Genomic DNA, 25,045 nt, shown 5'->3' with positions numbered 1-25,045 from the left:
TTATTTAGTACTTGCAAAATTATTAATTCAATATGGCTCATAAGCAACAAAATTCTAAGTTAGAACCATAACATCAAAGTCCATTGCACAAATTTATTTTTATATAAAAATAATGAGCTGAAGCTGACTAAATATACTGAACAACAAGTAGGTTTTCAAACATTACATAATCTGGACTAATGTTTTAAAATATTCTCCAAAAACAGCTACTAACCAAAGGTGAACTAAGTTTTATATTTTGGCTATGATACCTCTTATGGAGCTGTCATTCTGCAAAAACTGATTAATAGGCTATTTCAGATGACAGCAGCAAGTTGGTCATAATGGTTCATACTGAGTATGATTGATCTTAAGTCTGAATCAGTACTATTTAATTTCCAGTTTTAACTTCAGCTTTATTGATCAGATTTACCTAAACTGCTGAGTGCTCAATTTTATTTTAGTTCCTATCAACAATAAATTCAAATTGGAGTAGGTACTTTAGAGTCACTGCATTGTTTGAATGACAGAATTATAAGCAGCTATATTTTACTTGGAGTTTGAGGAGATTTGGTATGTCATCAAATGCACTCGCAAATGTCCACAGATGTACCGATTTACCATGAAGAGCATTCTAACTGGCTGCATCACTGTCTGGTATAGGGGGACAAGGTGGGGGCCACTGCATAGGATTAAAATAAACTGCAGAAAGTTGTAAACTCAATCAGCGCCATCATGGGCATTAGCCTCTTCAGCATCTAGTACATCTCTAAGGATCGATGCCTCAAAAACTAAGGACCCCCATCACACAGGACATGCCCTCTTCTCATTGCTACCATTAGGGAGGAGGAACAGAAGCCTGAAGGTATACATTCAATGACTCAGTAACAAGCTTCTTACCCTCTGCCATCAGATTTCTGTATGGACATTGAACACATGAACACTACCTCATTTTTTTTTTGTACTAATTATTTACCACATACTTCTTACTGTAATTTCCAATTTTTATTATGTATTCCAAAGCACTGCCACATAACAACAAATTTCACGACATATGCCAGTGATATTAAACCTGATTCTGATTTTGAGCTTGTACACCAGTCGAAATTCTCTCTGACTATTCCACACCACAGTCAAGTTCTCAAGTTTGGTGCACATTGCTTGTGCTGATCAACATCTTTTCCTATTAGACTTGAATATATTGACATTAGAAAACATTTTAGACGGTCTCTCCTTTGTTAACTGGCAACGATGTACAATTTTAAATTGAATTAGAGAGTGGCACAGATTGAAGAAGAGTTAACCAACTTCAAAATCCGCAACCAATCTTCTGTTATCAGGGTCATGTTAAGCTCTCTCTCCCAATCTTGCTTAATCTTAAGTGAAGGGTAATTGTGCTGTTGTAACAATAAATTATAAATTTTCCCAATAAAACCCTTCACTAAAGGATTCATTTTTAAAATACTATCTAACAGGTCAGAATCTTGTATATATGGAAAATTATTTAAGTATTTTTGTAAGAAGTGTCTGACCTGAAGATATTGCAGGAAATGTGAATATGAGAGAGAGTATTTAGTTACTAATTTCTTAAAAGACATCAATTGGCCATCCTGGAACAGATCCATGAAGGAATAAACCCCTTTATTCCTCCAAAAAAGAGAAGTAGGATCACTTAATGAAGGTTTAAACATTTTAGTCTGTCTAAAATGTTTTCTAATGTTGATAGTCAGTGAGACAGATGTAAAACCGAGACAGCTACATTGACACATATGTTTTGGTCGTGTTCTGTACTGAAACATTTTTGGAAGTCTATTTTCTCTACAACTTCTAAAGTTTTAAAAATTAATTTACAACCTAATAAATTGACAGTTTTATTTGGTATAGTCCCTCAATATATTCATGGTTGTGCTGTCTTTACGACAGTTATTTAGTTTATATTATTTTCACTTAGTAATTCATTTTATAGTGTTTTCTAGTTAGAATTAGAAGTGTTTAAAGTATATTCATTGCATGTAAAATATATCGGCATGCGATGACGTCACATCCGGTTTCGCCGCGTCTTGTGGGAAAGTACCGGTTTGAAATTAACGCGAGGGTGGGGGCTCACCACGAGGCACACCTGAGCAGAAGTTGTTTTGCAGGCATGAGAAATCACAGTGAGAGCAACGCTTTTTCACCATATGTTAATGTGAAGAGTGAACAGTAAATGGTTATTCTTACTGTGATCTGGTCTCATTGACTGGTTTATCTCGACGTTGAATTCGGCGTTATTAGTACACGCGAAGGAGAACGTTACAATGGTATTTCTCCATCAGACCAACACGTAATTGCATTTGTTACATTATTGGCCAGAAGGGCTATTTTGTTGAAATGAAAAAATGTTTCTGCTCCTACTTTGATACAATGGTTCTCTCAGGTGATGTTATGTCTTAGTTTGGAGAAAATCAGAAGTTGAACTTTCGATCCTCGATTTGATTTTGAGAAAAGGTGGGGTTCATTCACCCGCTACTATCATTTGATTTGAGTTAATTAAAATGGTTTCCTTCCGATTTTTTTAAGTGGACTTGAGTTGGCAGATTGACGTTTTCTTTATGGAAGCTTGTATGATGTATAGCTCCGGGGTTGTGCTCCCAATGGCTTTTTTTTGTTTGTTTGTTTTTTTCAGTTAGTAGGGGTTCTTTCTTTTTCCTTCTTTCAAAAAAAATATTCTTAACACTTTATTTTCTCTTATTATTACTGATATATTGGTTAGCTTTGTTAATCAGTTATTTGCTAATTTAATTCTTTATTGTATACAATGACATATTGACTTAATGTATCTTTTTTGTTATTCTTCAATAATAATTAATAAAAAGATTTTTAAAATGAGATTTTAATATATTGGCTTTAGAACTCTTTCATATGAACACTTAGGTTTTATTTCATTTTAGTTTTCTCTTAAATGTTTGCACTCTATTCAATTTCTATAGAGTCATAGAATCTACAGCACAGAAACACGCGCTGTGACCTAGCTTATCTGTATCGATCAAAACTCCCAGCTGAGTTAAACCTATTTGCCCGCATTTAGTCGATATCCCTCCAAATCTTTCCTATCCAAAACATTTTGTTAAAAAGCTTCATTTTATAATAATTTTAAATTTACACAATTAAAACTAATTACCCAACACTGAACATGATGCTGAGATACACTCTAGGATGCTCTGTGATGTAACTTGGGATCATCAGGTATTTTGAGTTCTCAATATCATACGTTCTTGATCAGGCGACCCAGCCAGGTCATCAGGCCCCGGCTTGTGTCCACAGGTCAATACTGAACATAACTAATATTAGATGTATTTGCTCACATTTGTCCCATATCCCTCCAAATGTATCCTATGCATTTTGTTAAATGCTGCATTTTATTATCATTTTCCATTTATACAACTGCAACTAATTAACCATTACTATTTTAAGACATTAATACCAGTTTTTTTGCAAAAAAATCACAAAATTGTGCACTAAATTGAAAATGATATCCACAATATATATTAAAAAAGTGCCTAATATATATATTAAAAACTGCCCAAGTCCTACAACTGCCCATGCATCTCCTCCCTCACCTCTGTTCAGGGTTGCAAACAGTCCTTCCAGGTGAGGCAACACCTCACTGCAAATCAGCTGGTCTATTGTGTCCAGTGTTCCCGCAGTCTACTCTACGTTGGAGGGACCCATCGTAAATTATGGGATTGCTTTGTCGAGCACCATTGTACCATCCGCCACAAGTGGGACTTCCCAGTGGCTAGACATTTTAATTCAATACCCATTTCAACATTTCAATCCATGGCCTCCTCTTGTGTCAAGATGAGGCTTCCCTTAGGGTGGAGGAGCAACAACTTATATTCCATCTGGGCAGCCTCCAACAAAATGGCATGAATATCGGTTTCTCTTTCTGGTGAACAAGTTCCTGCCCCCCCGACACCTCTACCCCACTCTGACCTTGCACTTCTTCTCACCTGCCTATTACTTCCCCCTTGGGTCCCCTCTTCCTCCCCTTATTGTCTACTCTCTTCTCCTATCAGGTTCTTTCTTCTTCTGCCCTTGACCTTTCCCACACACCTGGCTTCAACTATCACTTTCCAGCTAGCTACTTCCCCTTCACCTGGCCTTTTTATTCTGGCAACATCTCCCTTCTTTCTGTGTCCTGAAGATGGGTCTCAGCCCACAATGTCAACTATTTACTATTTTCCATAGATGCTGCCTGATGTGCTGAGATTTTCCAACATTCTGTGTATGTATAAAAAATGGTTATAGAGGGCTCTGTGACAACTCTATTTCTGTCCATCTCATGTATAATAAATCTGACATTTGTGTTTTGTACATTCCAAGGAAACGTAAGTATATAAATAAGCTTTTGGAACAAACTTATTTAAGAAATGAAGCACAAAAACAAATTCTCAGAAACAGGGGTTCCCAACATTTTTTATAGCATGACCCCTACAATTTACTGAGAGGTCTGTGGACCTCAAGTTGGGAACCCCTGCTCCCAGATGAATCACATTTGTTTAACCATGCCTTGATGACTTCTTCAGAGTTCAATTTTTCACATTCACCACTGGCCTTACCAGGTTCTTCATCGGTGTCAGCAGCTCTCGAGAGTACTCTGCAAGTTTACTGAAAGCTTCGGCCAGGACCATCTCCTCATTACTTTGGAAATTAGCTACAAGTTTGTCCAGCTCATTAACAAATGTTTCTTGAAGGGTAATGTCTTCTAAAAATGTAAACAGTGTAGCAGTTAGTTTCCAGAAAAAAATGCACATACACATGCTGTTTATTGCTAGTCCAATGTTGGCAAATTTCATTGATGATTCTGCATTAATTTCCATTGACGTAAAACAAATTGGTTTATCTTTTAACATTTCAAAGCTTTTATTCTCTGGTAATCAACATACAAAGATAAAAAGATGAGCTCTAGTTACTGGAACTGATCATTCACAAGAATCATCTATCATTTCTGCAAGACACAGAACAATATTCCTTCCTCTACAACCAGTTTTCCAACCTTTTTAATGCCACGGACCACTACCATTAACCGAGGGGTCCATGGACTCCAAGTTGGGAACCCCTGCTCTGGAAAGAGGTAGGGGAGAAATACAAGGATATATTAAACTAAACTCAGAGGGTGGTGAGAGTGTGTAAAAAGCTGTCAGCATAAATGGTGGATGCAGATTTGACTTCAGCGTTTAAGAGAAATGTGGATGGGAGGGGAATAGAGGACTGCGGTCTGGGTGCAGGTTAATGGGACTAGGCATAATAATATTTTGGCACAGACTAGATGAACCAAAGGGTCAATTTCTGTGTGGTAGTGTTCTATAACTCTAAACAACAATAATGGGTAAATTGAAGCTTTTATTTTTGAACTCAGAAACAAGATCAGAATTTTTGAAACAAACAGCACTTTGTATTTGTTAATAGAATCTACAAAACACAGTGGCATCTGTGGTGATTCATTACTTTGTGTTTTCAACAGATGCTGAGTGTTATTATAATGCAAGTTATCATAGCAGAGATTTAATGTGGTGTAAACTTCCTGTAAATTATAGAAAATTTGAAATTCGATTCAGTTGCATTCTTGAAGAATTACATATCAGCAAAGCAGCACTCTTATACTTCAAGTACTATTGAGCACCGTGCATCATTACAAGATCAATTAATTAATATTCAGATGCTTTGAATATGTGTAATTTTCAGTAACTCTCATGAAAGTGGAATGTGGAAAGATTTATAAAATAAACAAAGAGACTTAAAAGTGCATTCCTCTATAATTTGAGCTCTGAAGTTCTAAAATTGCTTTAATGGCTGCAGGCAATTAAAGGAAGCATGCCTTCATAATTGGGTAAGAAAATCTGGTGATGAATCAGCAATATCAAATTTACTGCAGCATTTGAGATGGCTTCAGAAATTCAGGACGAGTCGCAAAAATCCTCAATTACTTTTACACATTATCATTTTAAATCCAGCAGCATATGTTCATTGTAGCTTTATTTTTGACACAAACTTGATGGCACATTTCATTTTAATTGTGGTAACTAATTCAGATTTTGATCTGGTAATTCAGATTGTTATGCAAAGATGTGACTGAATCCTACAGCATAAATTCCAAATAACAAATTGTGGTTTACTAAAATTATCATACACCTAAATTTCACAAGTCACACAGCGGTGCCTTGTCTTCCAAGTTCCATAAAAATAAATGCATCAACACCAACATTCTGTATTCATGCAACAGATTTAACATGGGGCTTCACAAGAGTGTCTTGATAGCTGAAATGTAGAAGTGTCAATGGTGTCAGATTCTACTAGTTTGCTCACTTTTGAACTACATATTTATTATTTTATCATATAGTTATTTAAAAATGCATTGCTCTGTACTGCTGCTGCAAAACAACATATTTCATGACATATGTCAGTGAGGGTACCACAGTAAGGTAATGGTTAGCACAATGCTTTGAGGTAACAGTGACTTAGGTTCATTTCCTGCTGCTGCCTGTAAGATCATACATTCTCCCTGTGATCGTGTGGGTTTCCTCTGGGTGCTCAGGTTTCTTCTCACAGTCCAAAGACTTGATGGTTAGTAGGTTAATTGGTCGTTGTAAATTGGTCCCGTGATTAGGCTGGGGTTAAATCGGGGGTTGCTGAGTGGCGCAGCTTAAAGTTGCAAAAGGGTCTTCTCTGTGCTGTATCTTAATAATTTAAAAAAAAATAAACTTGATTCTGAATGGTAGAGTGTTTTAAAGTAGGACTGTTCAGGAAGCCAAAATTCGAGGAAAAAAACAGCAGATACTGAAAATGCAGAACAAAAAACAGCAACACAGAAATCATTCATCAAAAATAGAGTAGATATTTTGGGCCATTTCATCAGAACTGGGAAAGTGAGAAAACAAACATGCTTTAAGCAGCAGAAAACAGAGGGAACATCTGTGTCAGTAGAGAAAAAGAATCGAAGCATAGAGGTACATGCATACTGCAGGGACAATAATAAGAATAGTTACCAGAAATTGTGAAATTCGATATTATGTGTTACTGTACCTAGATGGAGGATGAGGTGCCAATCGCCGAACATGTACACTCAGTGGCCACTTTACTAGGTACACCTGTACACCTGCTCGTTAATGCAAATATCTTGTTAAAGAGAGAGGTCAGACGAAAGTGGCCAGACTGGTTCAAGCTGACAGGAAGACAACAGTAACTCAAATAACACCATGTTACAAAAATGACGTGCAGAAGAGCATCTCTGAACTTGCAACAATTGAAGTGGATGGTCTACAGCAACAGAAGACCATGAATGTTTACTCAATGGCCTCTTTTTTAGGTATCGGAGATACATAATAAAGTGGCCACTGAGTGTATATTGGAGCAACGTAGGAAGCAAAAGACATAAAAGCTAGAGTGGATGCCAGATGGACAGTGAAAGTGACAGGGGAGTGGATGCTCAGGGATGCTCTTGCAGACCGAACTGAGGTGTATTGCAAAGCAATTACCCGATCAGAATTTGTTCCCTTCCATATGGAGGTGATTACATTGTGAGCACAAAATGCAATGCATTAGGTGGGAAGGAGTGCAAGTGAATTATTATTTCAATTGGACTGACTTAGTGGTTCTAGTTCAAGTTTATTCCTGGGATGGCAGGACTTTCATATGAAGAAAGACTGAATCGACTAGGCTTATACTCACTGGAATTTAGAAGATTGAGGGGGGATCTTATTGAAACGTATAAAATTCTAAAGGGATTGGACAGGCTAGATGCAGGAAGATTGTTTCCGATGTTGGGGAAGTCCAGAATGAGGGGTCACAGTTTAAGGATAATGGGGAAGCCTTTTAGGACCAAGATGAGGAAAAACTTCTTCACACAGAGAGTGGTGAATCTGTGGAATTCTCTGCCACAGGAAACAGTTGAGGCATGTTCATTGGCTATATTTAAGAGGAAGTTAGATATGGCCCTTGTGGCCAAAGGGATCGGGGGTATGGAGAGAAAGCAGGTACAGGGTTCTGAGTTGGATGATCAGCCATGATTGTACTGAATGGCGGTGCAGGCTCAAAGGACCGAATGGCCTACTCCTGCACCTATTTTCTATGTTTCTATGTTTATTGTCATTCAACCAACCGCATGTACTGTATGCAGCTAAACAAAACATCATTCCTCTGGGGCCAAATAGTTGCACATAGCACATATGATTATGATCCAGTATAAACAGTCACAAAATAATATTAGCAAAAGTCCCTGGGTGGTACGGTCTAAAGATAGATAGGTTGACATAGTGCAAAGCCGACACTTGTGTTTAGGGAAGTCATGTGATGGATCTCCAACAGTTGTATGGAAAAGTGCCATAAGAACTGGAGTAGATAGTGAAGGTGGAGGAGTGGACCAGGAAATAATGAAGGAAACAGTCCCTTCAGAATGCTAGGAAAGGTTAAAAAGTCTGGTTGTGAAATCCCATTGTAGGTGTTAGAAGTTACACATGTTAATCCATTGAATCTGTAGGCTACTGAGGCTGGTGCTGCAACAGAAGTATATTTTTGTTCTGCCTGGGAGTAGATGCAATGAGAGCAGAAGTACAGGGATTTGCGGAAATATGCTGAGTACCATATCAATGATGATGGAGGGGGAGCCACAAGAAAAAGACATCTTAAAAGCACTAGAGTGGAATGTCTCATCACCGAAGTACCCTTTTGCAGACTGTTTCTCACCCACTGTTGCTGCGTAGTGTTCCCAGAACTTACTTTATCTTATTCCAAAAACATATAGGTTAATAGGTTAATTGGTCACATGCATGTAGTTGGGCAGTGCCAGCTTACTGGGCCAGAATGGCCTGTAACTGTCCTGAGTCTCTAAATAAAATTTAAAAATAATAGAATATCAGGAAAAAACAGGAACAAATTGAGAATATGAACTCCACAAAAACTCTGTTACATGTCTTAATGCAAAGACGTAAGTCAGTAATATAGCTTTGGATTCAATTGAAGGTAAACTCCCTAACTGAAGCAAAACTGTTATATCTAAATATCCATATTCACTGTATAACAAAATAACAATCCTTGAATGCATTTTTACATGTTATCATATTTAAAGATGTGCTTTGTTCTTTACCTTGACCTGAGGTATATCTCATTTTGACTGCCTTCTTCATTTTCTGGAGTACAGACCTGTCCTTGTCTAAAGTCTAAAGAAAGAAAATAAAACATCAGTCTGTTGACACATCAGATGCCCTTTTAAGTACATTAAGTGAATAAAAGTGACCAAAACACTTGAGAATTTGCAATAATTTGAAGGCATGCTATAATTTGTATCAAATAAACATCTATTCCATATTTCCACAGCTCTCTTTGAATGTAGGCTTTATTGGGCATGGGGTATTCACATGCAAATCTGGCATGTGCCAACAGGTGCCTTGCAGTCTTGTTTACTGCAGACTAAATCTGAATACATTACTCTAAGTATGGCCTGACTGAACTTTTATGTGGATTTACAATTCATAGAGCCATAGAGGACTAGAGGAGAGAAAAAGATCCTACAGTCCACATTTGTTGTTGTTTAGTCATTAAGTCAAGTCAAGTCTGACTCTTCATGACTCATGGACCACAGGGTCCATAGGGTTTTCATGGCAAAGATATGGAAGTAGATTGCCAGGCCTTTCTTACACACAGATACTGCTGCTGTCCAGGTTGGAACCCAGCTGGGTTTGAAGTCCAAAACTGATGCCACTACACCACCAGCCGGCCCACACAGCCCATGCCAAACTATTATTCTGCCTGGTCCCACTGACCTGCACGTGGCCCATAGCCCTCAATGCTCCTCCTATCCATGTACTTATCCAAACTTTTCCTAAATGTTGCAATCAAACCCACTTCCACCACTTCCTCTGGCAGCTTCCCCACTCTCACCACTCTCTGAGTGAAAAAGTTTCCCCTCCTGTTCCCTTCAATATTTGCCTTTCATCTTTCACCACATAATTTTGTATACCTCTTGATTATAGTTTTCCATAAGTCCGGCCATAAAATGTAAACCTAAAAATTCAATGACCGTGTGCATGTTTTCTAACCAGAATGTACAATCTAAATAATCCCATCTGCCACCATACACTGTAGTCTATATCCATTCACTTCCTGGCTATTGATGTGCCAGTCTAAATACCTCTTAAATATTGCTCTTATATCTCCTCCTACCAATTTCCCAGCAGTGCATTCCAGGAACCTACCTCTTTCTGTGCAAACAAAAATGGTACAGTAGAGAGTGGTTAGCATAACGCTAGTATATCACCAGCAATCTGTGTTCAATTCCCATTGCTGTCTGTAAGGAGTTGGTAAGTTCTTGCTGTGACAGTGTTGATTTCCTCTGGGTGCTCTAGTTTCCTCCCACATTCTAAAGACATATCAGTTAGTAGGTTAATTGGTCATATGGATGCAATTGGGTGGCACAGGCTCATTGGGATGGAAAGGCCTGTTATCATGCTGTATCTCTAAATTAAATTAAAAACTTGCCTCACAAATCCCTATTTAACTTTTCTCCTCTCCTGCTGAGTTCTGCCAGCATTTTGTGTGTGTTGCTCGGATTTCCACATCTGCAGATTTTCTCTTGTTTGTGACAAATATTTCAGTGAAGTCCCACCCTGGAACCCCCTCCAATTTGCCTACCGACACAACCAATTGTCAGATGATGCAATAGCTACATCTCTACACACTGTTCTTACACATCTGGAGAAGAAGGATGCTTACGTGAGAATGCTGCTCTTGGACTACAGTCCAGCATTTAACACCATAACTCCCTCCAGACTCAACAAGAAGCTCACAGACCTCGGCCTTCACCCTGCATTGTGTAGCTGGCTCCTGGACTTCCTGTCAGATCACCGACAGCTGGTAAGAGTGGGCTCCCTCACCTCTGCCCTTCTGAATCTCAACACAGATGCCCCTCAGGGCTGTGTACTAAGCCCCCTCCTTTACTCTCTGTATACCAATGACTGCGTTGCAACCTACAGCTCCAATCTGCTAATTAAATTTGCTGACGATACTACATTGATTGGCCTAATGTCAAATAATAACAAGGCAGCCTACAGGGAAGAAGTCATCACCCTGACACAGTGGTGGTAAGAAAACAACCTCTCCCTCAAAATGGCAAAAAACAAAGGAGCTGGTTGTGGACTACAGGAGGAATGGAGACACGCTAACCACTATTGACATCAATGGATCTGGGGTTGAGTTGGTGAACAGCTTTAAGTTCCTCGGTATACACATCACCGAGGATCTCACGCGGTCTGTACGTACCGGCTGTTTGGTGAAATAGGCACAACAGCACTCTCTTTCACCTCAGAAGGTTGAAGAAGTTTGGTATGAACCTCCAAATCCTAAGAACTTTCTACAGGGGCACAATTAAGAGCATCCTGACTGGCTGCATCACTGCCTGGTATGGGAACTGTAATTCCCCCAACTGCAGGACTCTGCAGAGAGTCGTGCGAACAGCCCAGCATATCTGTAGGGTGTCAACTTCCCACTATTCAGGACATTTACAAAGTTGGGTGTGTCAAAAGGGCCCGAAGGATCATTGGGGGCCTGAGTCATCCCAACCACAAACTGTTCCAGCTGCTACCATCTGGGAAACAGTACCTCAGAATAAAAGCCAGGAGCAACAGGCTCCAGGACAGCTTCTTCCACCAGGCCATCAGACTGATTAATTCATGCTGATACAGTTGTATTTCTATTTTATATTGACTGTCCTGCTGTACATACTATTTATTATAAATTGCACATTGCCCATTTAGACGGAGATGTAACATAAAGATTTTTACTCCTCATGTATATGAAGGATGCAAATAATAAAGTCAATTCAATTTGATTCACCTTAATATATTTTCAAAAGCACCAACATCCCTTCCTTCTTGATATTAATATATCCTAGAACAAAAGCATCTCTCTCTCTCTCTATGGTGAATACAAATCCGAAGTACTCATTTAGTATCTCACTCACTTCCTTTGACTCAGGCATAAATTCTCTCCCTTGTTCTTGAGTGATCCAAACTCTCCTTACTTACTTTCCTGTTAATGAATGTATAAAACTGCTCAGACTTCTTTAATCCGGGGAAAACAGTCCTCAGATGGAATTCCAGCAATTCACCAATCACTAGGATAAGAAATTCCCTTCATATGTGACTTCAACTTTTTGAATCCATTAACCTAGTCCGATAGTGCCAAAAATTATCATTTCATCAAACTTTTGAAATGAAATGCAACATTAGGTTGCACATGGCATATGTATACTAATCAATATTCATTGAAAAGACCATGCTTACTAAAGAATACAGACCAAAACTAACTTGAGTATGAAAAGGCACTTATTGATGATATAGTTTAACCTTTTTGAGTGTCATAAATAATCAAAATAAAATTTAAGAAACAATAAATTTCTTAGAATTGACAGGGCAGAGTTTAAAAGAAGTGGGTGTTTACTTAACACTATAAACTACACATGATAATGTTATCTATCATATTGTATCAGCAATCAATATGATAAATTGTAATAACTTGAGGTGAAAAATTAGGAAAAAAATGAAAGTTGACTCTACACAGCAGTCAAATTTTTTGACAAACTAAATTAACACTGCTAATGATAACAATAAGATGAACACAGGTATTTTAGGGTGAGATGTTTTTAAGAATCTATACTGTCTATATCAAAACTCAAAGGGCGGGCACACATAACACTTAGAGAAAATGAATTGAGGAAATTAGTTAGATCCATTTAAAATTAAATGACATACATGGAAACACTAAACAGTTATTCAAGCACAGTGAATAAGGAATAAAGATAGTCCTAATTTTGAACTCTCAGTTTCTCAAACAGGAACTTCAATGATGTGGCTGGCTCTTTGCCAAATGGTCTTTATCACCATATATGGAAAGATACAGCCCATATCCCTCTGCTGTTGAAATAGGTTTAGAAATCCCATAAAACCAAGACTTGTAACTATACACTATTTCATACCGTTTTTGTGCAGGCATTGTATGCACATTAGTTTAAAAAAAAATTCCCCTTTCAAAACCAAATCTGGGACATGCTATTCTGAAGTGTATGAACAAGACCATTCTATATCTATTTAATGTGCCCTAATGATTACTGCCTGGTAGCTCTGACATCCACTATCATGAAGTGCTTTGAGAAGCTGGTCATGGTCTGCACTGACTTCAGCTTCCAAGACAATCTTGACCCACTGCAATTTAGCTACCACTGAAACAGGTCTATAGCAGATGTCATCTCCCTAGCCCTATTCTCATCTCTAATGTATCTGGAGTAAGGACAATGACTCACCTTCAAAACTATATTTCTAAGCAAACTCAGCTCCAAATTCCTAAACCCAGGACTCAACACCTCCCTTTGCAACTGGATCCTTGACCTCCTGACCAACTGATCACAATTAGTAAGGATAGGCAGCAACACTTCTACCAAAATTATTCTCAACACTGGTGCTCCACTAAGCTCTGTCCTACTCTACTCCCTATGCACTCAGACCACGTGGCCACTGTGCTGTAACTCCATCTATATGTCTGAAGATGATACCACTATCATAGACCATATCTCAAGTAGTGATGAGTCAGAGTACAGGAAGGAGAAGTGGGGCGGGGTGTGGTGCACATATTCCTGTTCACAACTACAGTGCTGACATCAAAAGGGTACAAGTTCCAGAAGTGAATATTACCAATAGCCTGAACTGGTCTAACCACGTTGACAGCACAGCCAAAAAAAAACTCATCCCTGCCTCTTTTTCCTTAACAGGCTAAAGAACTTTGGCATGTCCTCTTTGACCCTTACCAATTTTGATTGATGCTTCATAAAAAGCATCCGATCCAGAATCATCAAGACTTGAATGACAACTGATCTGCTCAGCCCAATACCTCGGGTAATCAGAGTATAGTAGACATATTACAGTCCATCATGAAAACCTGTTACCCTCCCTCATAGTATCTTCCAAACCTTCTTGTTGGCTCAGTAAAGTGGCCATCATAATCAAAGATCCCATCTATGTCATACATTCCCTTTTCTCCACTCTCACATTGGGCAGAAAACATAAAAGTCTGAAAGCCTGAAAGGTTCAGGGAAAACTTCAATCCCACTATTAAAAGACTACTGAATGATTCCCTAGCATGATAATATTGCCTCACAATCTCAGAATCAGAATCAGGTTTATTATTACTGACATATGCAATGAAATCTACCTCATGCGACCTAGTGCCTTGTTCTTTGCCTGTACTGCACTTTCTCTCTAACTGTACACTTTATTCTCTATTATTAGTTATTATCATCATAATTGATAATTAATTAATTATTAACTAATTTATATTATTAATTTATTATTAATATTATTAATTTCTATTAATTAATTTCCTCTATTATTAATTTCCTTGTACTACTTCAATGCACTGTAGTATTAAATAGATCTGTATGGACAATATGAAAGATAAGTTTTTCACTGTAGATGTGACAAAAATAATTATTTATGAATGTAGGGGACTCTTTTAAATAAAGCCACGTATTTCAAGAAATAATAGAAAACAAAATACTGTGTCAAGAGACTACATGGAAATGTGAGACAGACTTCCGACCACCCACAAAAGCATCAATTAATCAAGAAAGAGATTGGAATGATTCTGGGCATCTTTGATCTTCACAGAGACTGAGAAGATTTGTGAAGGTAGTTTTAAGGGCCAATTAGTGAAATACATTTAAGATAATTTCCTGTTGCAATTTAGATCGGATTATATCTAATCTCATACAAAGAATCACCTGGAGAAAAGGGATTACAATATTTAATTTTACATATTTAATTCAAGTAACAAATTTCAGTATAAGCCTAGAGACTTGAATTTAAATATCTTACAAATATGAGGGAAAGTACACTAAATACATTGAAATCTGAATTAACAGGTATAAAATAATCAATGAAATAAATAAATAAAAGTGAAGAATTTATTCAGAAATAAAGAAAAGTGCCCATCTGTGGCTCGCTAAAAAAATTGAGGTGGTATTAGATCAAAAGAGAAGGCCTATAACATTTCAAATACTAAGAGTAGGCTCAGGATAGGGAGAATTTTAGTATTTAGTTCTGACCAAATAATTGAAAAACAGGAGAAAAAAATAAATAACATTAACTTTCAAGGATTAAAATGAAATTGAAGGAACTTCCTTGAGTATGTAAGAAGAAGAATACCAGAACAGATGCTGGTCTCTTAGAAGTTGAGACAAGTGCATTAACAATCGGAAATAAAGATACATCAATTTTATATTTCCTGTGTTCACAGCAGAGGATTCTATAAGCACAGAGAACAAATTTGAGGAAGGAACCTAAAATAATCAACATCATTACAAGGTAAGCTACTAGTACTAAAGGTGGTCTTCTAGATCTAATGGCCTTTAAGCAAGAATCTGAGGCAGTGTCAGTGGAGATAATATATATATCATTGTCAAAACTCCCTACATTTTGGAAAGACAGCATCTGAATGGAAAACAGTCAACACTATTATTCACGAATGAAGAAATTATTCATAATTCCTTCATTTGAAATTCGTAACTTCTTTATAAAAATTTATCCGAAGAGTAAGTTAGCCTAACATCAGTCAAAGGAAAATAATAGAATCCATTATTGCAGAAGACATACTAAGAACTGAGAAAATCATAGTATGATTAGGCAGAGTCCACATCGCTTAATGTAAAGGCAGTAGTGTTTGATTTACTTACTTGAGGCTCTTTGAGAATGTATATAGCAGGACAAATAAAGAGACAATGGGGATGAAATTACATGGATTTGCAAAACTCATTCAGATAAATTACACATAAAAGAAATGACATAATTCTGTTATTCATTATGCACAATCTGGCACATCCTCTCCATGACCTACTGAATAAGCAGCAAAGCACCCTTTTGGACAGACTCATTCAGCTCTGCTGTCACAAGGATCGTTACAAAAAATCTTTTCTATCAAATGCAATGAGCATACGCAATATGGGAGATTTTAACTTTTCTAATGTTGATTGGCATTTCCTTAGCGCAAGGGGTTTAGATGGGGTGGAGTTTGTTAGGTGTGTTCAGGAAGGTTTGCTGACACAATATGTAGATTAGCCAACTAGAGGAGAGGCTGTACTTGATCTGGTATTGGGAAATGAACCTGGTCAGGTGTTAGATCTCTCAGTGGGAGAGCATTTTGGAGGTAATGACCACAACTATCTCCTTCACCATAGTCCTGGAGAGGGATAGGAGCAGACAATTTGGGAAAAAAATTAATTAATTGGGGTAGGGGGAAATATGATGCTATTAGGCAGGAACTTGGCAGCATATATTAGGAGCAGATGTTCTCAGAGAAATGCATGCCAAAAATGTGGCAAAAGTTCAGGGAACAATTACATAGGTATGTTCCGAGGCAGGGAAAGGATGGTGAAAGTAAAAAAACCCTGGTATACAAAGGATGTAGAAAATCTAGTTAAGAAGAAAAGCTTATGAAAGGTTCAAGAAACTAGGTACTGTTAGACCTCCAGACAATTACAAGGTTGCTAGGAAGGAGTTTAAGAATGGAATTAGGAGAGCCAAAAGAGGCCATGAGAAGGCCTTGGTGAGCAGGATTAAGGAAAGTCCCTAAGGCATTCTACAAGTATATGAAGAACAAGAGGATGAGCCGTGTGAAAATAGGACCAATCAGGTGTGATAGTGAAAACGTGTGCATGGAGTCGGAGGAGGTAGCAGAGGTGCTTAATGAATACTTTGCTTCAGCATTCACCAGGGAAAAAGACCTTGACAATTATGGGGATGACTTAAAGTGGACTGAAATGCTTGAGCATATAGACATTAAGAAAGAGGATGTGCTGGAGCTTTTGAAAAGCATTAAGTTAGATAAGTTACCGGGACCAGATGAGATATACCCCAGGCTACTGTGGGAAGTGAGGGAGGAGATTGCTGAGCCTCTTGTGATGATCTTTGCATCATCAATAGGGATGGAAGAAGTACTGGAGGATTGGAGGGTTGCAAATGTTGTTCACTTTTTATAAAGGGAGCAGAGGTAAACCAGGAAATTATAGATTATTGAGTCTGACTTCAATGGTGGACAAGTTTTTGAAGAAGATTCTGAGAGGATGAACATTTGGAGAGACATAGTCTGATTAGGGATAGTCAGCATGGCTTTGTCAAGGGCAGGTTGTGCTTTCTGAGCCTGACTGAATTCTTTGAGGATGTAACAAAACAAATTGTTGAAGGTAGAGCAGTGGATGTAGTGAATATGGATTTCAGTAAGGCATTTGACAAGGTTCCCCATGCAATGCTCATTCATAAAGTAAGGAGGCACAGGATTCAAGGAGACATTGCTTTGTCGATCCAGAATTGGCTTGCCCACAGAAGGCAAAGGATGGTTGTAGATGGTTCGCATTCTGCATGGAGGTCAGTGACCAGTGGTGTTCTGCAGAGATCTGTTCTGGAACCCCTCCTCTTTGTGATTTTTATAAATGACCTGGATGAAGTAGAAGGGTGGCTTAGTAAATTTGCTGATGACACAAGGGTTGGGGGTGTTGTGGATAGTCTGGATAGTTGTCAGAGGTTACAGCAGGACATCGATAGCAGGCAGAACTGGGCTGAGAAGTGGCAGACAGACTTCAACCCAGATAAGTGTGGTGGTTCATTTTGGTAGCTCAAATTTGAAGACAGAATATAATATTAATGGTAAGACTCCCGGCAGTGTGGAGGATCTGAGAGATCTTGGGGTCCGTGTCGATAGGAAACTCAAAGTTGCTGCGCAGGTTGACAGTGTTGTTAAGAAGGCGTATAGTGTGTTGGCATTCATCAGCCATGGGACTGAGTTCAAGAGCCGAGAGGTAATGTTACAGCTATATAATACCTTGGTCAGACCCCACTTGGGAGAACTGTGTTCAGTTCTGGTCACCTCACTACAGGAAGGATGTGAATACTATAGAGAGAGTGCACAGGAGATTTACAAGGATGTTGCCTAAGTTGGAGGGCATACCTTATGAGAATAGTTTGAGTGAACTTGGCCTTCTCTCCTTGGAGCGACAGAGGATGAGAGGTGACCTGATAGAGGTGTATAAGACGATGAGAGGCATATTTCGTGCGGATAGCCAGAGGCTTTTTCCCAGGGCTGAAATGGCTATCACGTGGGGGCATAGTTTTAAAGTGCTTGGAAATAGGTACCGAGGGGACGTGAGGGGTAAGTTTTTCACACAGAGAGTGGAGGGTGCATGGAATGCACTGCCGGCGATGGTGCTGGAAGCTGATACAATAGTGTCTTTTAAGACCCTCTTAGATAGGTACATAGAATTTAGAAAAATAGAGTGCTATGTGCTAGGGAAATTCTAGGTAGTTTCTAGAGTAGGTTACCTAGTCGGCACAATATTGTAGGCCCAAGGGCCTGTAACGTGCTGTAGAATTTCTATGTTCTATTTTTATGTTCTAATAGTTCATCTCTATGCGACAGGAGAACACACATCATAACACAATAGTTTCTGTTTTATTATTTTGTACATTATTAATACACATTATTTGCACATTGGTAAATATAATTATTGCGTATATTATTATTCTGTACTTTATTATTAGTTAAGTCTGCACACTAAGTGTGTTTTTAAATCTTGCTGCTTAACAAAAGTATTTCCCAGTTGGGATCAATGAAGTACTTATTATTATTATTAATTCTACATAATAGAGGAAATAAGTGTTTCAATTTATTGAAGTTAATATAGAACAATGATTAACTGACAAGGTATTCAAACATGTCATGCCTACATTAGGTTGCTGTTTATTGATTACAGGTCAACGTTCAACACCATCACACCCTCAATACTAAAAAAACAAGCTCCATAACCTGGGCTTCTGTACATCTATCTGCAACTGGATCCTTGACTTCCTCACCAGGAGACCATAGTCCATGTGGATTGCAAATAACATCTCCTCCTGACTGACAATCAACACTGGCACCCCTCAAGGATGCGTGCTTAGCCCACTGCTCTTCTCTCTCTACACCCATAACTGTGTGACTACGCATAGTACAAATACCATCTGTAAATTTGCTGGCGAATTTCAGATGGTGACAAGGAGGCATACAGGAGTGAGATAGATCAGCTGGTTGAGTGGTGTTGCAACAACAACCTTGCACTCAACCTCAGTAGGACCAAGAAACTGATTGTGGACTTCAGGAAGGGGAAGTCAAGAGAACACACATCAGTCCTCATTAAGGGATCAGCAGTGGAAAGGGTGAGCAATTTCAAGTTCCTGGGTGGCAATATCTCCAAAGACCTTTCCTGGGCCCAGCATATTGATGCAATTACAAAGAAATATGACAATAGCTATATTTCATCAGGAGCTTGAGGAGACTCGGAATGACACCAAAGACACTCGCAAATCTCTACTGCTGTATGGTGCAGAGCATTCTAACTGATTGCATCACTATGTGGTATAAAGGGGCCACTGCACAAGATGGGAAAAAGCTGCAGAAAGATGCAACTCAGCCAGCTCCATCTTGGGCACTTGAGCTTAGAAAAATGAAAATTGATCTTATTGAAGCATACACAATGCTCAGGGGGCATGGAAAGATGAATGTTTCGTCTGGTGGGAATTGAGGGATTCTAAAACTAAAGGAGAAATTTCTTCTTGGAAGTTTGTAAATCTTTGGAATTTGCTACACCAGACAGGTGTAGATACTTATAAGTAGATGTATTGAAGAAGCAAATGGATAGAATATTGTATTATAAAGGGATCAAAGGTCAGGAGGTAGTGCAGTTGACACTAAATGTTAGAAGAGTTTAACATTACTGAAGGTTTGCATAAATAACTCATTCCAGCTTCTATTTTTTAGGTTTAATGAGGTGTGTTGAATCAACACAGTAGCAAAAGGCTTAGCATAACACCTTACAGCACTAGCAATTCACCAAACAGAGTTCAAATCCCGCTTCTGCCTGTAAGAAGTTTGTATGTTCTCCCATGACTGTGTGTTTTTTCCAGGAGCTCTAGTTTCCTCCCACATTCTAAAGACATACAGTTTGGGTTAGTAAATTGTGAGCGTTCTACGTCCATCTCTGAAGCATGATGACACTTGCAGGCTGATCAATACAAACCTCATGATTTGGTCTGATGCAAATGACACATTTCACTCTATGTTTTGATGTATGTGTGATAAATAAAGTTAATCTTTTCTTCTTCTACTCAATGATGGGTATCAATATTATCTACATGAATCAAGAATCCCTTTTATATGGGGTTCATTGCAACCACATTGTGAAATACATGAAATGCTTCCCTCTATCCTACAGACATGATGTTAGGATTCTGCAATTATATTGTCGTGTACCTTGTCTAACAGATCTAAATTCTAAATACCTTTCTAGGTTTGAACATTTCTTATCATAACTCTATAGAAACCAAATACCACATAATATAACTCCACAATCCTCTCTAATGCATCAAACCAGTAACACAACATGATCTCAAAGTTCTAAATATGTATACTATCTACAAGCTTGAGATTTGTCTCCTTACAGGCTGCCTCAAAGCAAAGCAACTCAGCAGAATTCATTGAAAAAAACTGTCAAACACCCAATATGCATGGGGAAAAGAATCAAATAATAAAAGTAAGCAAATAACATTCAGAACTTAAGCATCTGAACTATACATTAAAGTACTGAAAGGTGAAGCAGAGTATAACTAAGTACATGTCGGGGAAGAGGAAGAATTGTAGTTGCAGGATTTCCATGTGGATTATTTCACAGAGGTTAAGGGTCAGTTCTTTGAACTTCCAGGAAAAGAGTATTTGGATTCTCCTTTACAATGTGTAGAAATTAAGTTTGTTGAATATCAAGGATTTTATATCTTGTGTGGTATGCAGGGATTACAGACTGGGGTTTGAGCAACATCTGTTTGCAGGACTGGTTATGCTGGATGAAAAGAGCAGATAGGTAAGGTGAGCAGCCTTCCACATCTCACAATAAGGAGGAAATGTGTACTCTCAGACACTGCCACCATCTTCAAAATCAGAATTAATATCACTGGCATATGCAGTAAAATTTGTTGTATTGTAGCAGCAGTACATTGCTATACATAAAGAAACTATAAATCACAAAAAGAAAAAAATTATCTTCTAATTTTTTGTAAAAAATCAAAAACCTATAGATGCTGGATATCTGAAATAAAAATGGAACATGATGGACCAAAATAGCGGCTAAAAGAAAACTCAATTAAAGACCTTGAGAAGATGCAGCCATACTAATAACTGATCTGTTCTTCCAGATGCACGGGACAAGTTTACTACAAATCTTTAAAAAAAAAGTTTTTTGAAACATTAGCTTTATTTGTCACATGCTGGGGATGTGTTAGGAGTAACCTTCCAGTACCAATATAGCATGCTCACAACTTACTAAACCTTGCCTGTATGTATTTGGAATATGAGTAAAAACCAGAGCATCCAGAAGAAAGCCACAGAGTCACCTGGAGAACATACAGACGTTGGCAAGAATTGATCCCTGATCTTATATCTGGAGTGCTGTGTCATGTTACGCTAACGGCTATTCTATGGTAATCATGTTGAAGATTTCACTGGCTTTCTCATCGACTGTTATTCAGGCTAAGGGACCAGATAAGAAATGAGCAGAGATATTAGAAGTCGACTTGTAGACAACTTTGTTATCAACACAGATTTTATGTGAAATGACGCTATCTAACAATGACAATTACTTTTTCTTATACTGATTGACAATCCTAGTATTACCTATGGATAGGAGAATCTGTCCATCATACACTGCAGTTCAAGCGTGTTAACTATGAATGTAGCATCATCCATAAAGATTAGAGCGCACAAACTAAGCTAAATGATGCCTCTTTTGTTGTCCCATAATGTTATAATTTTGAACAAGTTCTTCATCTTCAATTCTACTGTATGCAGATTGTTGTTAAAAACAAACATGAGGTAATAGAGAAAATTCCAAAAACAGTTGACACAAAACAACAGGCTACCTTTATAAGTACTGATATTGATCTTAGTTCAGGGGTTCCCAACCTTTTTTATGCCAAAGAACAATACCATTAACCAAGGGGTCAGTGGACCCCAGGTTGGAAACTCCTGGTCTGAGATGGTGTTTCATTCTCATTCTGGGCATTTACCTTTATTCCCTCATGGAATAGTACAGCACCTTTTAAATACATCTTTCTTGTAAAACGCAACAAAGAATTTTGAAAGTGAGCAAGTATTGTCCACATCAGTTTTCTGGCATCAAGTATCTAATAAGAAAAACAAACTCCCTTCAGGGATGAGGTTTGGCTATACGTTGTCCTCTCTTTCTTGATCTCTATTCTTCAACAGAATTAGATTTCTTAACTCGGATGTTGACTTGAGTTCAGCTTAAATTACAACCTTAAAACCATGTGTGCAAAACCCTCTGCCCATCCCTGGGATTGCTTATTCTCTTAAACACAAGAGATTTTGCAGATGCTAGAAATGCAGGGCAGCATGATTGTGTAGTGGTTAGCACAATGCTTTACAGTACCAGGGACAAGGGTTCAATTCTTGCCGCTGCCTGTAAGACGTTTGTACATTCTCCTAGTGACTGCATGGGTTTCCTCAGAGTCCTCCTGCTTCCAAAGATGTACTAGTTAGTAGGTTAATTGGTCATTGTAAATTGTCCTATGATTAAGCTAGGGTTAAATTGGTGTTCAAACAACACACACAAAATTCTGGTGGAACACAGCAGGCCAGGCAGCATCTATAAGCACTGTCGACGTTTCGGGCCGACACCCTTTGTCAGGACTAACTGAAAGGAAAGATAGTAAGAGATTTGAAAGTAGTGGGGGGAGGGGGAAATGCGAAATGATAGGAGAAGACTGGAAGGGGTGGGATGAAGTTAAGAGCTGGAAAGGTGATTGGCGAAAGAGATACAGAGCTGGAGAAGGGGAAGGATCATGGGATGGGAGGCCTTGGGAGAAAGAAAGGGGGGGGGGAAGCACCAGAGAGGGAGATGGAGTACAGGCAAACTAAATATGTCAGGGATGGGGTAAGAAGGGGAGGAGGGGCATTAACAGAAGTTAGAGAAGTCAATGTTCATGCCATCAGGTTGGAGGCTACCCAGCTGGTATATATGGTGTTGTTCCTCCAACCTGAGTTTGGATTCATTTTGACAGTAGAGGAGGCCATGGATAGACATATCAGAACGGGAACGGGACGTGGAATTAAAATGTGTGGCCACTGGGAAATCCTGCTTTCTCTGACGAACCGAGTGTAGGTGTTCAGCAAAATGGTCTCCCAGTCTGCGTCAGGTCTCACCGATATATAAAAGGCCACAACGGGAGTACTGGATGCAGCATACCACACCAGCCGACTCACAGGTGAAGTGTCGCCTCACCTGGAAGGACTGTCTGGGGCCCTGAATGGTGGTGAGGGAGGAAGTCTAAGGGCAGGTGTAGCACTTGTTCCGCTTACAAGGATAAGTGCCAGGAGGGAGGTCGGTGGGAAGGGATGGGGGGGAACAAGTGGACAAGGGAGTCGCGTAGGGAGCGATCCCTGTGGAAAGCAGAAAGGGGGGGGAGGGAAAGATGTGCTTGGTAGTGGGATCCTGTTGGAGGTGGCAGAAGCTACAGAGAATTATACTTTGGATCTGGAGGCTGGTGGGGTGGTAGGTGAGGACAAGGCGAACCCTATCCCGAGTGGGGTGGTGGGCGGATGGGGTGAGGGCAGATGTGTGGGAAATGGGAGAGATGTGTTTGAGAGCAGAGTTGATGGTGGAAGAAGGGAAGCCCCTTTGTTTAAAAAGGAAGATATCTCCTTCGTCCTGGAATGAAAAGCCTCATCCTGAGAGCAGATGTGGCGGAGACGGAGGAATTGTGAGAAGGGGATAGCATTTTTGCAAGAGACAGGGTGGGAAGAGGAATCTTTAAATTGGTGTTGCTGGGCAGTGTGGCTTGTTGAGCCAGAAGGGCCTATTTCACACTGTATCTCAATAAATAAATAAAATCCAGAGTAACACGCACAAAATACTGGAGGAACTCAGCAGATCAGACAGAATCTACAAAGAGGAATAAAAAGTTGATATTTTGGGCCAAGATTAAGCATTGACGAAGGGTATTGGCCCAAAACATCAACTTTTTATTTTTTATTCCTTTCTATAGATGTTGCCTGACCTGTTGAGGTCCTCCAACGTTTTGTGTGAGCAGTTGAAGTCAAGAAGGCACAGCCTCAGGATAGAGAGGTGTCCATTTAAAACAGAGATGTGGAAAAATTTCTTTAGCCAGAAGGTAGTGAATTTCTGAAATTTATACTACAGTGGAGCTAGATAGGACATGGCATAAAAGGTTAAGGAGAGAAAGCGGGAGAGTGGGGCTGAGAAGTGAAAAAAGGATCAGCTATGACTGAATGGCAGAGCAGACCCTAAGGGCCAAATGGCTTAATTCTGCTCCTATGTCTTATGGTCTTAACTACATCTTGAAATAAATATAAACCATTGGATTTCAACCTGCATATTAAAAAGTCAACATAATATTAAAATCTGCAATATGTGATCGTAACACATTGTAATAAAGATGCTAGCCACAAATTTTCCAGTAATGTTTGACATTCAGGTCTCTGTGCTGTTTTCAAAAGTACTTCTGCGCTTCATAACCTACTTGAATTCCATGTGACAAGCAAACTTCACCCCCACTTCAAAGGGGCATCGCCAGTTGCCTACATTTATGGTCTTTAACCACAGTTTTTTACCTCCTGGCTGCCTGCCTATCTGATCATTGAAGGGGAAGGAAATAACACAACATATTTGATGAAGTTCTGATGCTAAATTCAACAGGAGTACCACACTCGAGGATTTTCCTCACATCCATACTTACCCTTGCCCTCATTGTGTGTCATTGAGAACACGATTTTACCAGGCAATTGATGAATCAATGGAGTAGACTCCCTGTGGAGTTGCTGGAAGCAGAGAGTGTTCAAATCTGCCCAAACTGTGATATCTGATCTGTTAATGCCGTGTTTTGGCTGCCGCAACAACATTTAATTACAAAAGAAAAAGTAGCTAAAA

General features: G+C 38.9%; 1 protein-coding gene across 1 annotated transcript in view; it reads right to left on the bottom strand.

The window, feature by feature from the left end:
- unm_sa1614 (un-named sa1614) overlaps positions 1-25,045 on the bottom strand; it is a 156,245-nt gene that overhangs the window by 107,117 nt on the left and 24,083 nt on the right. The window contains exons 2-3 of the mRNA XM_059980984.1: positions 9,104-9,176; positions 4,581-4,726 (exon numbers count right to left, since the gene is read on the bottom strand). Of these exons, the coding sequence (XP_059836967.1) occupies positions 4,581-4,726; positions 9,104-9,176 (219 nt within the window). The remainder of the gene's footprint in view (positions 1-4,580; positions 4,727-9,103; positions 9,177-25,045) is intronic.

Source organism: Hypanus sabinus, chromosome 9 (assembly GCF_030144855.1).
Source record: "Hypanus sabinus isolate sHypSab1 chromosome 9, sHypSab1.hap1, whole genome shotgun sequence".
Lineage (NCBI taxonomy): Eukaryota > Metazoa > Chordata > Chondrichthyes > Myliobatiformes > Dasyatidae > Hypanus > Hypanus sabinus.
This window is presented reverse-complemented; position numbering and strand designations above follow the sequence as displayed.